Source organism: Euprymna scolopes, chromosome 5 (genome assembly GCF_053919585.1).
Source record: "Euprymna scolopes isolate OS-2025 chromosome 5, ASM5391958v1, whole genome shotgun sequence".
NCBI lineage: Eukaryota > Metazoa > Mollusca > Cephalopoda > Sepiida > Sepiolidae > Euprymna > Euprymna scolopes.
In genome coordinates, this window is record NC_136486.1 from 65898665 (window position 1) to 65915178 (window position 16514).

The 16514-nt window shown below is 30.1% G+C and overlaps 1 protein-coding gene across 3 annotated transcripts in view; it reads left to right on the forward strand.

The window, feature by feature from the left end:
- The first annotated feature begins 756 nt into the window (after positions 1-756).
- LOC145277094 (uncharacterized) overlaps positions 757-16514 on the forward strand; it is a 106930-nt gene continuing 91172 nt past the window's right edge. For all 3 annotated transcript variants that reach the window (XR_013868105.1, XM_080128758.1, XM_080128759.1), the window contains exon 1: positions 757-886. Coding sequence is in view for 2 of the 3 variants with exons in the window: in XM_080128758.1 (XP_079984884.1) it covers positions 777-886 (110 nt within the window). In the remaining variant the exon portion in view is untranslated. The remainder of the gene's footprint in view (positions 887-16514) is intronic.

A 16514-nucleotide genomic window follows, 5' to 3' on the forward strand; every position in this document is an offset into this window, starting at 1 on the left:
TTTTCTGGAATTATTTCCAAGTTATATATGTAGATCGGACGATGTCAAAACCTCGTTAAACTCATGACTCACACATCAACTGCTGATAACGTAGTTGTTAGGTGCCTTTACTGTCGTACAGACGGTCGTGTTTCAATCCTGAGGAAGTTGCATGTCTACCCGCACTGATGAGCTGCGGAGCAGTACTGTACGTGGATGACTATATATATATATATATATATATATATATATATATATATATATATATAGTTTTCTTTCTTAGAACTGCACGCCTGTGGAACTCTGTTTCGTCTGCCTTCTTCCCTCCGGACTATAGCTTGGATGTCTTCAAGTCCAATGTTAACAAATTCCTAATGAACCGCCCCCTTAAGTAAACACTTCAGCAAATCTCCTCACTAACTTAATGTACTTGCAATAACCCTTATCCCTGAGTGGCTTCCGGGCCTTGATAAGTTGTGATGACTGTGTAAAAAAAAAAAATAGTCATCCAGATACAGTACTGTTCCGAAGCTCATCAGTGCGGGTAGACATGCAACTTCCTCAACCCTAAAATTAAATACAACATTATATATATATATATATATATATATATATATATATATATATATATATATATATATATATATATGTTGTATTTAATTTTACTATATTATTATTGTTATTCTTTTCTCGTTAAATTATAACAGCATATTAAACGATCTGATCAATTCATAATGCGGTATTATTGTTTTTTTTTTTTTTTTTACTTTTTAAGTGTAAAGGTAAAAGATGTTTCCATGCCAACCGGTGATGTCACATTCATTTCTGGTAAAGGGCTGAGATGGAATATACGTATTCAGCGTTATAAGCTCTCAGCGGATTTTAAATATAACGCAACACTGTTTAAGTAAGTATCGTTTTTACAATTATTTTCTTCTAACTTAGTGAGTCATTCGAAATAGATGTGATGTACATAATAAGATATGAGGCTCAAAATTCAAACGCGCAAAAAGTAAAAATAAAGAAAATTGTATTCATTATTAATTTATATATTTCTCATTTACTGTATCTCAATATATATATTCTTTATAAAAAACAAATCGAGCATTTTTTTTTGTTTTAGGTAATACATAATTTACTAACCGCGTCTGCTCGTAGTCTAGTGTTTAGAACTGATATTCTTAAAGTTGTAGATTAAGATGTGAGCAGATATACCAGCGTGGACGAGCTGTTATACAACGCAGCATTTTATTGGTGACTATTGGTTTATATGTAGAATATGTGTATTACCGGCGTGCTCAATAACCCGAAAAAAATTCATTGATGGGAAATATAAATACCCTCAATTCGTTGATGTGAACCGTTTATTGAAGGGACTACTTTTCTGTGGAAGCTTATTTGGAATATCTATCGTTTTTTTTTTCTAATCATCGGAAGTTCATTTTTTTATGCTATAGAATATTAGAATTTAAAAGTTGGTTTCTTGATTTTAATTTACATATTCCGGTTGATTATTCTGTCTTGATTCATCTTTATTTGGAGAGTATGTTAGTTTCTGTATAAACTTTGTTTAAAGGACCCTTTGATGTGTGTTTCTTATACAAAAAATACACTTTGCAAATTTGAAAGGCAATCCCCAGTATTTTTATGAAACAAGTCGTCTTTCCGTGTGTTATATAATTAGTGGAAGTTAATTCTTTGATAGTTGGATTACACACACACACACACACACACACACACACACACACACACACACACACACACACACACACACACACACACATACACACATATATATATGCATTTATAAATATATTCATATATATATATGCAGTTATATATATTCATATATATATTTATATATATATATGTATATATATATATATACATTATTAATTCTTTAATCAGATTTTTATATATTGAAATATCAGTGACGAACTTGTACAAATAACATACACATCCCAAATTAAATTACTCAATTATTTCAGCTTCAGTTTTTTAATAGAGCATGCATATAATACTTTCTTAAAATCAAGTAAAAAAATTAGAAATTCATTTTGTATATTCCTTTTTGAGTTACAGGTGGTTTGCAAACATTTGGACAATATTAAAATTGCATAATTCTAATAGCTACGCTTCAGATTGAAGATGTACTAACATGAATATATTCATAATCTCTATTTTAAGAAATGAAGGAATTAATCCATTTTTATACCGCTCATATATTCGTTTTTTTTATTGTTTGCGATTGATATCGAATCCATTGATTGTCATATTAGCCAAATAGCTATTCATATGTTAATTTAGTATGCGGTATGTTATTAAATTTATTTAATGATTTTCCTCCCCAATTTATATATTTAATTGTGTTTTTATTTTCCAAAATATTAAATTTACATCTTAAATTCTATTTTCTATTTTTATGTCCCGTGATTACTTCCTTTATCTACCATAAGTTCGTATAACTGTTGTGTACATGTTACAATCAACTAATGAATTTTTTCTTGCATATTATTTCTTAAGTAATAAATGTAGTAATAAAAGTTAATTTAAATTGTATTTATTAAACTTAATATTTATCTCATAGTGATCATAGCAATAATTAAATTATTTTTTTTTGTATAGACAAAAAAAAATTTGCAATTTGTTATTGACATAATATCATTATTAAAATATTTAAGAATTCAATAATTTAAGTATTTAATTATTGATATAATATCATTAATTAAATATTTTATTTTAATATTGTTATTATTTCTATTCCTATTCACTCAAATAGAAATGAAACTAATTTTTAATATTTACAATATTTCGAAATTCCATGGGTTACTATTTTAATTTGTGCTTTTGTATTTATTACTGACCTTAACATATTTTAAACTTTGCATTTATTAATTACCTTAACATTTTAAACTTTGTATTTATTACTGACCTTTACATATTTAAAAAAAAATCTTCTTTATAACAATTTCAGTTCAATTTCTGACTTATTTTTCTTCAAATATTTTGGCGGCTGAATTTTCGCCTCAAAACTACATGAAATAATTACCGCATGTCTGAATACCCGCTATGTATATATTTCAAATATTTAGACAAAAACTGGCGTAGTAGTTTGCTAGACACCGTAAATGTAAAATTGTTTGGGCTCTGACCCCTTGGGAGCTCCAAATTTCGACGCAAACCGATTAAAACTTACCCTATATCTGAATATACTTTATGATAAATTTCAAATGTTTGGACCAGAAATTGGTTGAGTAATTTAAGAGAGATAGCAAAGGTAACATTTTTTAACTTGGACCCAAATTTTTACCCCTTAACATTTTTTTCTCAAATAAAATTAAAAAGTTAGATCCATGTTTAAGTTACATACATCTAAAATTTCCTGTGTTTACACTCGAAATTGGCGGAGGACTTTGGTACGGTTTTCAAAGGTAAAATCATTGAACTTTAGCACTTAACAGCCAAATTTCTCTACGAAATCCGATTAAATTTTTTTCCAAAATCTCAATACCCCTAATGTCAAATGTCGCGTTTCTACACTGAAAATTGACAAAGTATTTAGTACTGACACGCAGACATACACACAGACATTTTCACTTTTATAGATTTATAGACAATGATTATTTTATTTAAATTTATTTCCATTTTCCCTGCTTAGCTTCTCATAATTTCCATTGATGAGTGGCTATTTTAATTATTAATTATTTTATTCCACCATTTTAAAACATTTGTACACATTTTAAATTCTCTTCCACACTTACATTTAACTCTCAACATATTCTGTATTTTTTCCTTTAAAAATTTTTTAATAAGCATTTAGGCGTGATGTTAGAAATTTATTTCTATGAACACATCTTTTTATCACATCCAAATTCATGTAAAATTTCAAATGTTTTAAATGTGGCTGAGTAATTTAGTAGAGACCGCAGAAGTCAATTTATTTTCAATTTGACCCCAATTCCGACCAGTTAACATATATTGTTCTTTTGTCAAATTGAATTAGAAAGTTTGATCCATGGCCACACTTTAAATTTCAAATGTTTTACCTGAAAATTGGTGGAGGAGTTTCGTAGAGTTTACCAAGGTCTAATCATTGAGATTTGACCCCTTGGCAGCCAAATTTCTGTCCGAAAACAAATGAAAAAGATTTACACTAAATCTCAATTCTCCTTATGTAAATATCTCGGGTCTGCCCCCCCAATTGAAATTCGTTAGGTATTCTAGCGTTACATATTTTTCAGAATTTACTTCACCTGATTCATTTATAGCATTATTAACTATTTTGTTTATTACCCCTATTATTAGAACCAAGTATAGTATAACCCAGGTTGGCATCGGTTGAAAAATAAAGTTTAACTGTGTTATAATTAATTATTTTACTTAATCTATTTTCTAGCGGAAAGTTCTTATCAATTATTTTGTAAAACTATTTCTAGATATTATTTAGTATTTTTTCACTAAATAAAACCAGACCTGTTTTGTCTCATTTTTAAACTCTCTCATTGCATTATAACTATAATAATCTTCTTCATGATTTTTAATATTTTTCTTTTTATACTCGTTATTATATTCACATCTGCTTTTTTTTTTAAATTCTCTACGTTTCTTTCTTTTATTGACATGTTATATTATATTGTGTAGTTTGTTTAGCTATTTATATTATCTACCTTATTTGTGTATTTGATATTTTCTTGAAACATATCCAATTAAAACTTCATTATAATAATTCTCGTTTTTATCTAATATGAAAACTAGGGCAAAGGCAACAGTATATTCTTTTCGTTGCTTTTATCTGGAGTGTGTATTCCTTGATGTTTTATATGCTTTTATATAAAGTGAGGTTTTTCTCGGTTGATTAACTTTGTCTCACTGTGTCGGAGAGTAACACAAAAATAAGAATATTGTGCTGTCGTAGACTTAATGATAACCTGGACATTTTTTGTTATATACTGGTAATGACAACATTTTTGTACATAAGGATTATTAGATTTATAATCTATATAGAATAGTGTTTGTTTCAGATTGTGATTCGGGGCATAAGTTTTGTCATTAAGATTTATGGTTATATCTAAAAAGTCACTATTTGACAATTGCAGTCTTGACTGATTTCTAACTTAATTGCATTAAAAAATAGTTTAATTTTGAATTAAAACAACATCAAGTGCGCTTGAAAGCCAAATCACAACGTAATATTAGGAGAATAAACACATTTTTTTACTTGTTTGAAATCTATACGATAAATATATTTCGGAGCCAAAATCCATTCTCCATATGTTATTTTCTTTCCTTTAATCTTTTCGTCTTTATTGCCATGTTGTAAAGTTGTAGAAAGAAAAGTCTGTTTATAAAGAGTCGCGCATTGCATTTCAGCGGTTGTATTTTGAAATGTTGGAACATTGCGTAAGCAACACGAGAATAAAATCAAGTGTACGAGTTCCATATAGAAACGTAGATTTTATTTGAATAAAATAAAATACGATCACGTGCGATTGAAAGTCTATCTCAACGTAATATTAGGAAAATAAACAAATATTCTTTAGTTTTCTTACTAGTTTTTTTCTATTATAGAGTTGCTGAAACTTAGAAAAATAATGAATCATTACAACACAACACTCTATAAAATCTCGTTATTTTTATACGTCTCCTTTTGTATGTACAAATCTAGTAGGTCAGTTATACGTCAAGTTCAGTGATTTCATATTAACATCAAAATGGTTTTCTCTATCCTTCCTGCTCCATAATTTATCATCATATCTACTTAAGGTTTTTTTTTCTCGCTAGTCTCATAATTATTATTTCTTATCTACTTACGTCTGTTTCATTTTCCGCTAGGTTTATTCTTTCTCTAATACTTCAAGAGGTATAATTGCTAATATGAATCGGTACAAATGAATTTACTATTTTTTTTATCAAGGTATGGGTGTTTGTAATCCTTTTTAAATTTTGTTTATCCTAACTTGCCTTGTTCCATGATTAAAATTCATGAAATCAGTCTGACCTGAGTAGATATGTGATACTTCTTAATACATAAGCTTTTAACTTTTTCGTCTTTTCAATACCGTTAAGTTCAGTGGAAATGCACCTTCGATATAAATTTGGGTAACGTCAACGGCTTTTGCTGCTTTACGAGTTTTATGCCTTGTGATTTTTTTTTCAATTTCCTCTAGATATTTAAATTTATTACTGAAAGGTCTGAACTTCATTCGAGGTGCATTTTGATTTTTTTATCATCAATTGTTTTAGTTACATATGTCCCCAACCCTTCGCCCGACACATTTATGTATTTAATTTTATTTCTACAATATGTAATTTTGTGTCCTACTTTTTACATATAAAATTCATCTTGATAAATATTGACAGTCCTTACTCGAATGGACATAACAGATCCATTTCACAGAGACGGAATATTTTTTCTTACATTTTTTCTTAGCTATGTTTCAATGTGTGTGTCCTTTTTCCCTAACTTATGTTTTATTTATTACGAGTAATTTAAGTTGTCATTCTGTTTTTTTTTTTTTATCTGCCCGACTCAACTTCGATACCTTTCAAATCCTTTTTGATAATTTCTATTCTCTGGCAGTTTCACTTCGCTTTTGTTGGGCTGAGTTTTATTCATTTTCTGATTTTGTTATGACACGCCTCTTGATTTCAGCAGCTCGACCAGAGGTCAGTTCTTGTGCTAAGACTAAACATTTAAAATTGTCTGCACTGAGTTCTACAAGTTTGAATTGATCGCAATATTTATTTACCATGAGTATGTATGCTGCTAAAACCGTTTCGCCATTTTTACATGTCAACATTCATGGAAAAAGGAGACTTTCTGGCTAAATAGTTCTGTAAGAAGTTCCAGCGTCTCAGGTAATTACTTCCGACGTTTCACATGGTAAAATAAAATCCACACACTTAATATGCGCGGCCGTGTCAAGTTTCCGTAATAATAAACCGACCATTTTTGGTTCGACCAGTGTTTGCAGTCGATACTAAAAAATCTTTATACCGACGAAAATAAGCTCCAAATTGTTTATTTTCGTCGGGCCAGTATCAGAAATTATCAATTGCATCACATATTGAATCTTGTGAAAATGTAGTATTATTATCGCTGGACAAATAGCTGTTCCATGTTCTGATATAAATTTATAATTCATCTGAGCACATCTGGTGTTCAAATATGTGTGGTTCTTGTTGTTCACTTTGCAGTTTTCATAATAGTCCCAATGTATTTTGTGTAGGAGACTACATTGTTATGATTATAATACGGAATTAACGGAAACCGTCTTCAGATTAACGAGGTTTAAGTATTTCCCCCCCAAAAAAAAACAGAGGAAAGGAGACAGCAATTTGCTTTCTACAATAGGTTTGCAAATGAACGTTGACTATAGAGTTAAATTCCAAAGGAATATATTTTCCTCTGGAAGAGAAAGCGAGATATCACGAGAAATATTCATAAGCAAATGCTTTTTTTCAAAGCACAGAAATGGTTACTGAAAAAAAAAAAAAACGAAAACCGTATATAACTTTTTGGTAAGACAAAAAGAAGGTTCGCTGACACATTTATTTAATGGCGGGAGAAAAAACAAAAATTATTCATATTTTTAATACTTTTGGATATAATCGTGTGCCAGAATCTTCTTTTAAGTCTCGACGCTCCAGTGCAATGTCTTTCTATGATCGGAGTCTAACATGTCACTTAATATACAACCTTCCCTTTTAAATTTAACGATTTATATATCTGCCGACTGTCAACACGACGGTTCTAGGTTCAATCCTTGGCTAGGGAGAGATACTAGTCTAGCGGCACTGATAAGTTGTTATACAACGAAATAGGACTGTATGTCGATGACTACAAATATATATATATATATATATATATATATATATATATATATATATATATATATAAATATAAATATATAATTTAGGAATACTCGTCCCCGAAAAACTGGTTCCCGGAAAACTGGTACCGGAACACTCATTCTTTTTTACTAGGAAGGAAATCTGCTCCCTTATGAAATAAATATCGATTGAAACACATTTTATTATCATTTTATTTATCAAGAAGATATTGTCTTTAAAAAAGAATATACATCCAGTTTATATTTAAAAAAATATGTGTACTTGTTTACTGTTTTTTTTTTTAAATATACTGATTTTTCTAAGTGTTCATTTTCTACCTAGCTTTGTAAGTTTGTAGTGGGTCAAATTATTTTAAAGATTTTGCTTAGTTAAAAAAAGAACAAGTAATGCCGAGTTTTATTTTTAAAGAATAAATAAATATCCGAAGCTGGCCTAGCTAGCCACAAGCGTTCACATGGAGATCAATCTTTCTTTGATGGGGAAAACATTGCAGCGCACAGATGTTCTATTTGCTCTGTGGTCTGTAAATCGAGGCCTGAAGCGTAATATGAGCGTCCACAGTAGATCAGCACCAGTTGGTATCACTCAATCTCAGCTTAAGTGTGACCTTTGCACCAGACTGTGTAAGAGCAGGGCTGGTCTAAAGAGCCACTTCGTTTCCACAAAAAATAGGAATTGATGCATCTTGAACACATCTCCACATGTATATATGTATGTGGGTATAAGTGTATATATGTGTATATAATTAAAAAAAAAAGATATTTAAAAAATACATGAAAATGAATGAGTAATCCACAATAAAGCATGGGAAAGATGGTCTCCTTTTGTCAAGAAGTGACAATCACCATATATATATATATATATATATATATATATATATATATATATATATATATATATATACACGAGGGAAGTTCAAAAAGTAATGAGTCTTACTTCTTTTTGCTAATGTCCGAATGCATAATACCAAAGAAAGGATAATAAATTGTATTGTACTTATGGCTAAAATTATGCATTCAAGTTCTGACATTTTTTATTGACTGTTGTGCAAGTCGATGATATGAGACTCCAAAAAAACTAACACTTGCCATTGACGTATGTAAGAAAATGAGATTTCCCATTGAATTCCACCATGCAAAAAACTTAAACCCATCAATATTCAAAGGCGTATATGAGTATGAGACCGATACAGTTTAAGTAAGCTTAGTGAGGAGATGTATTCGTCGATTTCAAATTGGCGGCAAATATATGAGGGGCAAAGCGCGGTACCAATTGTACAATCACGACAATAAATTACGACACTTTTATATGTATGTATATATATATATATATATATATGTATATATATATACATATGTGTGTATACATATGTATATATATATACATATATATATATATATATATATATATATATATATATATATATATATACAATTTAGTTTGCATTAATAATTTATGAAATAGCTGTAAATCTTACAGGTAAAAACTATTTTTTGCTTGTCACAACATCGGTTGTTTTTGTATGAAATCACCTCGATTTATAAATGTTCACGAATAAAAAAAATTAGTAGAGTGTATATTTTAATACCCATTGCACTTTTCGCTTTAACCTACCCAATATCAGCATATATATATATATATATATATATATATATATATATATATATATATAAATTATATTTTTAAGTGTAAATATTTCCAGAATGTTTGTTGTTTTATTCTTTCTTGAAATGATGCGATCTACTTTGAAAATTCCAAAATATAAAACGTTTAATTTTTCTAGTCTTAAACAGGAACACATGGTTTCATTAACTGTGGATATTTATTCAGCTTTACTGCAAGTGACATTGGAAGCAAGTAAGTTACTCTTTTTTTCTCTCATGTCCTTATGTCTTTTTCACCAACATCTATAATTGTATATATATATATATATATATATATATATATATATATATATATATATATAGAGAGAGAGAGAGAGAGAGAGAGAGAGAGAGTGAAAGAGACATAGAGAGAGAGAAAGAGAGAGAGAAAGATATTATTGAAAAAATAATGTAAAATCGTGGTAGGGTAAAGAGGCACTTGCTAAATAATGGATTGACTAAGGCGCGGCACACACACTTCATATATATATACATATATATATATATATATATATATATATATATATATATATAAATATAAAGTGTATGTTTCCTGTGTGTATTTGTGCCGCGCCTTACTTAATCTATTAGTTTAGCAAGTGCCTCTTTACCCTACAAAGTTCTTTAAATTATTATTTTTAAATACTCTCTGTCTCTATGCCTCCTGACAAGAAATGTATGTTATAAATTCTGTTACTTATGTTAAGAAAATGCATCTCCTGCATAGGATCCATTCTATTTTAGGACACATTGCCGGTGTTTTTAAGGATTTCGCCTTCACTTATCTGGTTAACAAATCATACTGTGTAGTATCAGAGTAGATACTACAACTTTATCATAGCTAAACTGATAATCCATTTAGTAGATGTAATGTTTTAAAATAACAAATACTAAATAATATGGAGCAGAGATGTAATCTACTGAAATGTAATTAAAAAAAAGTAGATAGAGAAAAAGTGGGTTCAATGATAAATATTATGAAAACTGTTTAAAAACAAAATAAAAGGAAAATATTTATAGTGTCCGTATCGGTGAGGAAAGGAAAATATCATATTGCAAAAATCACGTAAATTCATCGAGGAGTTTAATTGTTATGATTATAATTATGGGAATCGGTACATCGTTTCAAAACTCGTAAAAAAATCAAATATGGAAAGCATTATATACTCGATGAACTACCCATCCAAACATAATTCTCAAAAATAATCTAAAAGGGATACTATGTATTGGACTGAAAGACGCAGAGAGGAGAAATGCTTATATACGCGTGTATTTAACAGGAAACATTATTATTATAATGCATAATATGTCATGGATATAATTTCCGAAAGTTGGGGAGAACTGTACTTGCTTACAAACCAGGAAATTACTGAGTAATCGTTGATAGTAAGTGTGATATATTATTATTATTATTATTATTATTATTATTATTATTATTATTATAACAATAACAATACTGCTACTACTACTACTACTACTACTACTAACAATAATGATATTAGTAGTAGTATTATTAGTGTCATTATCACAATATTAATTATAATAATCATTATACATTTTTTATTATATTTACTTATTTTTTTCCAATTTGTTACGATCATTTCGCCATATTTAAAAAAAAATATTCAGAGGTTAATTGTTGGACCTTTCCGACAAAACATACATTTGTGGGGATACCAATGTTAAAATAGTTTTAAAAATGTATAGAAATATATTGATATGATATTTAAAAAACAACTACCTATTATAGGACGACGAATTAACAAAAAATCTGTGGTTAATGTTGCCACACACCTCACAATAATAACGGTTAAGAATATCTATTGAACAACATGGTACTCAAAAGAAATATTTGGATGTTATGATCTGGAGGTGCTAACTCTGTAACAAGTAAGGGGGCCAAGACGTTACTTTGTGAATGTTTGCTCGTTTAATTTCTGAAACAATACTATTTCAGATATCGCACATGTAAGTATTTTTTTCAGATTTCAGGTACTGAATGTTATCTGATCAAACAGAGAACAGTAAAAATAACAAACATGAACAAACACCTTCAGAAAGAAATGAACAACAACAGATAATAACTTAATGTTTTTACAGAAGCTACCGACTAAAAACGTCGCTATCGGAAACTGATAAAATTGAATTGGAACATGTCTACTGATTACCATAGAACAGAAGCAAGAATCACAGACGACTCGGTACAAATAAACTCGACCTATAAAAACAATGAAAGACGGTTTTATTAAAACACAGATGGAAAAATAAAAAGAACATAACAACCCAACTCGACAGAAACAAAATAGTTCTGGGACCAGATACGGGAACTCCATCAAGATCACATCAGAAATAATAAATGGCTGAAATATGAACGCCAATAACTTATATAATGAAAATAAATAGAAATTAATAAAGAAATACTCAATATCACCTTTCCCAAAATGGACACTGGAAAATGACAGGTCACGAAAGAATGCGTGTTCAAATTCCTACATGAGAATCTGAGAAGATATATCTGTAAAAAATTACCAGATTAAACGACTTAGAAAAAAACTACTTCAATAGAACATGACTGGTAAGTATAAAAAAACTATATCGAAAGTACTAAAGAAATAGAAAAAAGTGTGTAAAGCTTACATCACGACAGCAAGTGTCACCGTCAAGAATAACAATGTAAGAAACGAGGAAACCAAAATAAGGACAAGAAAAGGGTGAAGATAAATATCTACACGGCCGATTGATTACAATGCCTTGCGAGAAGATTCACAAAAACACAAAAACGTGGATAAAAAAGGCTATGTGAAAAGAGAAACGGAATCTCGCCTGACAGTTACGCAGAACAAACGATTAGAACTAATTACATTGAATGTAAAATAGAAAATAAAACTGTAAATTTGAGCAAAGAGATGAAACAGAAAACAAAATACACGTAGACTAGATCATAAAAAATATGAAATCAGGTACAACTGAGTGAGGAAGGCAGAGCACAGGAAGGTCTGCAAACGACCGCACTTCGAACAAATTGTAAAAGCCCAAACCAGAGAAACAAATATAGAAAAGAACGTTTTGGCATATACGTAAAAGAGAGACAAACTCATTCAAGCAAAAAAATCGAAATAAATCCGAGGAACATGTAAGAGAACGAAGGGAAATATGGAACATGCAAAGAATCAATATAATTAGGACTATACAACATGCGTAATGCTTAAAACAGTTGAAATCTTAAAGAAAACACTTGAATGTTGACACTAATTTATATAAGCTAGTAACACTAATGGAACTCATGCAAAAACTGTAATGAAAATCAAACGAACATATTATTTGAACCCCAATGAAACCAAGAAACCTGAAAATGCCAAATTGTAAATAAAATACGTCGAATCTAAAAATATATATTGTCAGAATCGACTGGTGCCTCAGTAGATAGGTATAAATTGTCAAGGAGGATAGAAAAACTGCGAAGGAAACATACTGGTGTCACCTCTATAAATTTCGGCCAAAAATGACTGACGCATTAAGTTTTGATACCCCCCAGATTCCAGTAAAGGCCACTGATTATTGCCAGCGAGAAGACGTTATAGAAGCTGCAAATTCATTTGCAAATGTTATCGCAAAAGTTGGAGAGTACTTGAAATGTGCACAGATTATTGTCAATCAGACGCCATAGAAAAGCACCGGTTTCTATTCATTATAATCACGACTGGTAGAACCCGTCAACTGGCGTTGCCCGATTGAAATATTCCCCAACCCCGCGTTAAAAAAAATAAATATGGTTGTTGTTGTTGTTGTTGTTGCCCTACCTCCAAGCATTTCACGCTAATTACTGCTTTCGGAAAAGACACCACCAACCTTCTCATGTTTAGAACCGCTTTCGAAATGGACACCCGTGACTTCCTATGTTAAGAACAACATTCGAAATAGACATCCCAATTTGTGAGTTGGGGTGGGGGTTGGCAGAAAATTTGCCAGTAATGTAACTTTGATAATCGCTGTCAGGATTGCAACGCGCAAATACTATGAGCCAACAAAAGTATATGGTGCTTGCATTTATTTTGCTTTGTGACATATTTGCTTTTAAAAATAAAAAAAAAATATTGAATTGTTATTATAAGTGTTTAAATTACGCGTAAACATTCATTCTAAACCAGCCATCAATATATTACGAACACGCTATTTTTAAAAAGAAATAGTATTTTAGTGTTTTCAAAAGAATTTTTGCGATATCCTTTTTTTTAAAATTAAACTGTTATGTGCGATTACAGAAAACATAATATTCCAACTGTATTTTCTGTAAAATATATTTGGGCTTATTTTTAAATCCTAATGGAACCAAGAAACCTGAATATGCCAAATTATAAATAAATTACGCTTGATTTAAAAAAATAGTATGTTCAAAATGAAGTTCTATTAAGTTGTTACGTGTAACCCTGACCCAGTTACGCACAAGTACAGAAGGATTACTTTCCCAACTATATTTTATGTAAACATATTTCCTGCTTACAACTACCATCTGGTTATAAAACTTATAATTTAAAACTCAAATATTATGATATAATTTTTTTAATTAAATTGTTGGGTACAAGTACAGAAAAAGTAATTTCCCAATTGTATTTTCCTTGAAATCGTTTCGTGGTTAAGCACGTATATTACAACCAGTCTACATTTGAAAAATAGTATTTTAAATTTCAAATTTAACGATATCCATTTTTTTAAATTAAATTGTTAGTTTCACGTACCGCATAATTAATTCCGCAACTATATTTTCTGTAAAACAATATTGTGCTTATGCACGTGTATTACTACCACGATATAATAAAAACATAGTATATTCAAAATGCTTTTTTAAATATGTAATTATGTTTCTGGGGGGATAGGTGTAGAACGGTTTTGTGTTTTATAAAGAAATCAATAATATTTAAAAATTGAATGACCCGTGATGCAGTTGCGTAGAAAGAAAACATCGCAGTTCGGACACGTCTAAATGAAAATATGATGTAGGTAATGAACGTTTAATATAGCTGTGTCTGGATTAATTAAGCAGCCAATTTAAGGGTGGTTAACGTGTTTGTTTATAGAAAAATATTTTGATAGGTCTCAGAAAATGGGAAGTGAAGGAATATTAGAAGGGAGAAATTGTTATTTTAGAAATGTGGAATAGAAAGTGAATGGTATGTGTATGAGTTTTTAATCCGATTCAGAACAGCAAATATGATAATATTGTGTGTACTTCTTCCGGGTGTCGATTTGCTGTGGTTAGAGAACTTTAGGAATAGGGTGAAAAATACTAATTACTTCCTTTATAGATGTTGAGAGTCGTGCTGATTTCTCCAAAGATGTATACTAGGATTTTATTGTAACCAACAAATGTGTCGTAAAAGCGTTATTAAGTTACATAACATAATGGATAATTGCTTAGATATAATGAATTTATATGTGGCAGGTCGTGTTGTAAATCTACAGTGGTGCAGGAGGAATTTCTGCAATCTAAATATTTTATTGAGAAAAGAAGAGATTAATCTTTACTAACGACATGTGTAAGACGTCCTGTGCGAATAATAATAATAATAATAATAATAATAATAATAATAATAATAATAATAATAATAATAATAACTAGCAGTGCCCGCGGAAATTCCACGGTTGTTGAAAACCATCACATTAGCATACACCTTCTCACCACATAAGCAAACAATTAAATTGAGGCTGTCCTTTAATAGAATAATCCGTGGAATATTAGTTCGGATCAGACGGTGAATGAAAACAACCTTTTTATTGACAAATATAGATACCTACTTCAGATTATTACAAGAAATGGAACTAGAGTGAAATATTTAGATGAGTTAATTAGTGGTAGAAACAATACATGTCCAGGCACTACAGCATACTCGATAGTTATTATTTTGGAGATGTGAGAATATGTCATTAAAATAATGTTTTGCCACATCCCCCTGGTGTATCCACATAAAACATAAAAACAAGAATGTGTAGGCACTTTTCCTCTTCTCTTCATTGTAACAGATTCAATAACTATGTCACTGACCAGTCTCTGTTCATCAGTCAGTGTGTTTATGTCTGGGTAATTTGATACAGCTTCATATTCTATTTACTGCATAACCACTGGTCCAGGTAAACCACTTGTTAAATAATTAGTACCATTTTCAATCAGGATTTTATTTATGGATTGCAAAGCCATATTTTCTGCCTGATCCATTGCCAATCCCTGGTGTTGTTCTTGTGACTATTCCATGAATCAAAAGAATTTAGACGGTTGGAATAGGTAAATATTGCAGCAAACATGACTCGAAGTTTCGAAAATATTTTGAATACAGTAGCTTCGATCAAAGCATTTTCAAATGATTCATCATTTTGGAGAAGACCAAGTTTTAAGCATGCTACTTTAAATGTAGGTATTAGTTGACCTTCTACAATTCGCAATTCTTCAACATTTTAAGCTCTTTGCATATGCAATACAAGATTTTTGCAAATTAAATTGTTCGACATCTTTAGGGGACATATTGCACATTCTACTAATAATATTACTATTTCTTCTTCTATGTGTCCATGTTTTGGTGTGTTTATTGAATATATAACGCAGAGAAATGTAAAGGTACAAATAATGCTGTTCATCGTCGTCATGCTCATTCAACTAAACCCATGCTGTAAAAGTAGTGTCTCGGTATGCAGCTTGTTGTGTATTACCACAATCAACAAAAACTCTATCCTGATCTTCAAGTCTGTACACTGTGTGGGACATATAATGGAGTCTAAACTCCGATAATCGCCACATAGCTTCAGGGGGTGAAACATATCGTCAGGCAATGTAATTATTTATTTCATCATGGATGTATCTATTTTGTTCATTATTTGATTCTACACTATTCATTACCTCTACCGAAGCATAATCATGCCTCTTATAGATGTATTTAAATAAACATTTAATACTCTGCACAGATAAACAAATTTCAACATTTATATGGGGGTGATACCTTTTTAGCAAGTAAGCATTGAAGGGTATAGCATACCTATTATCTACAAGTT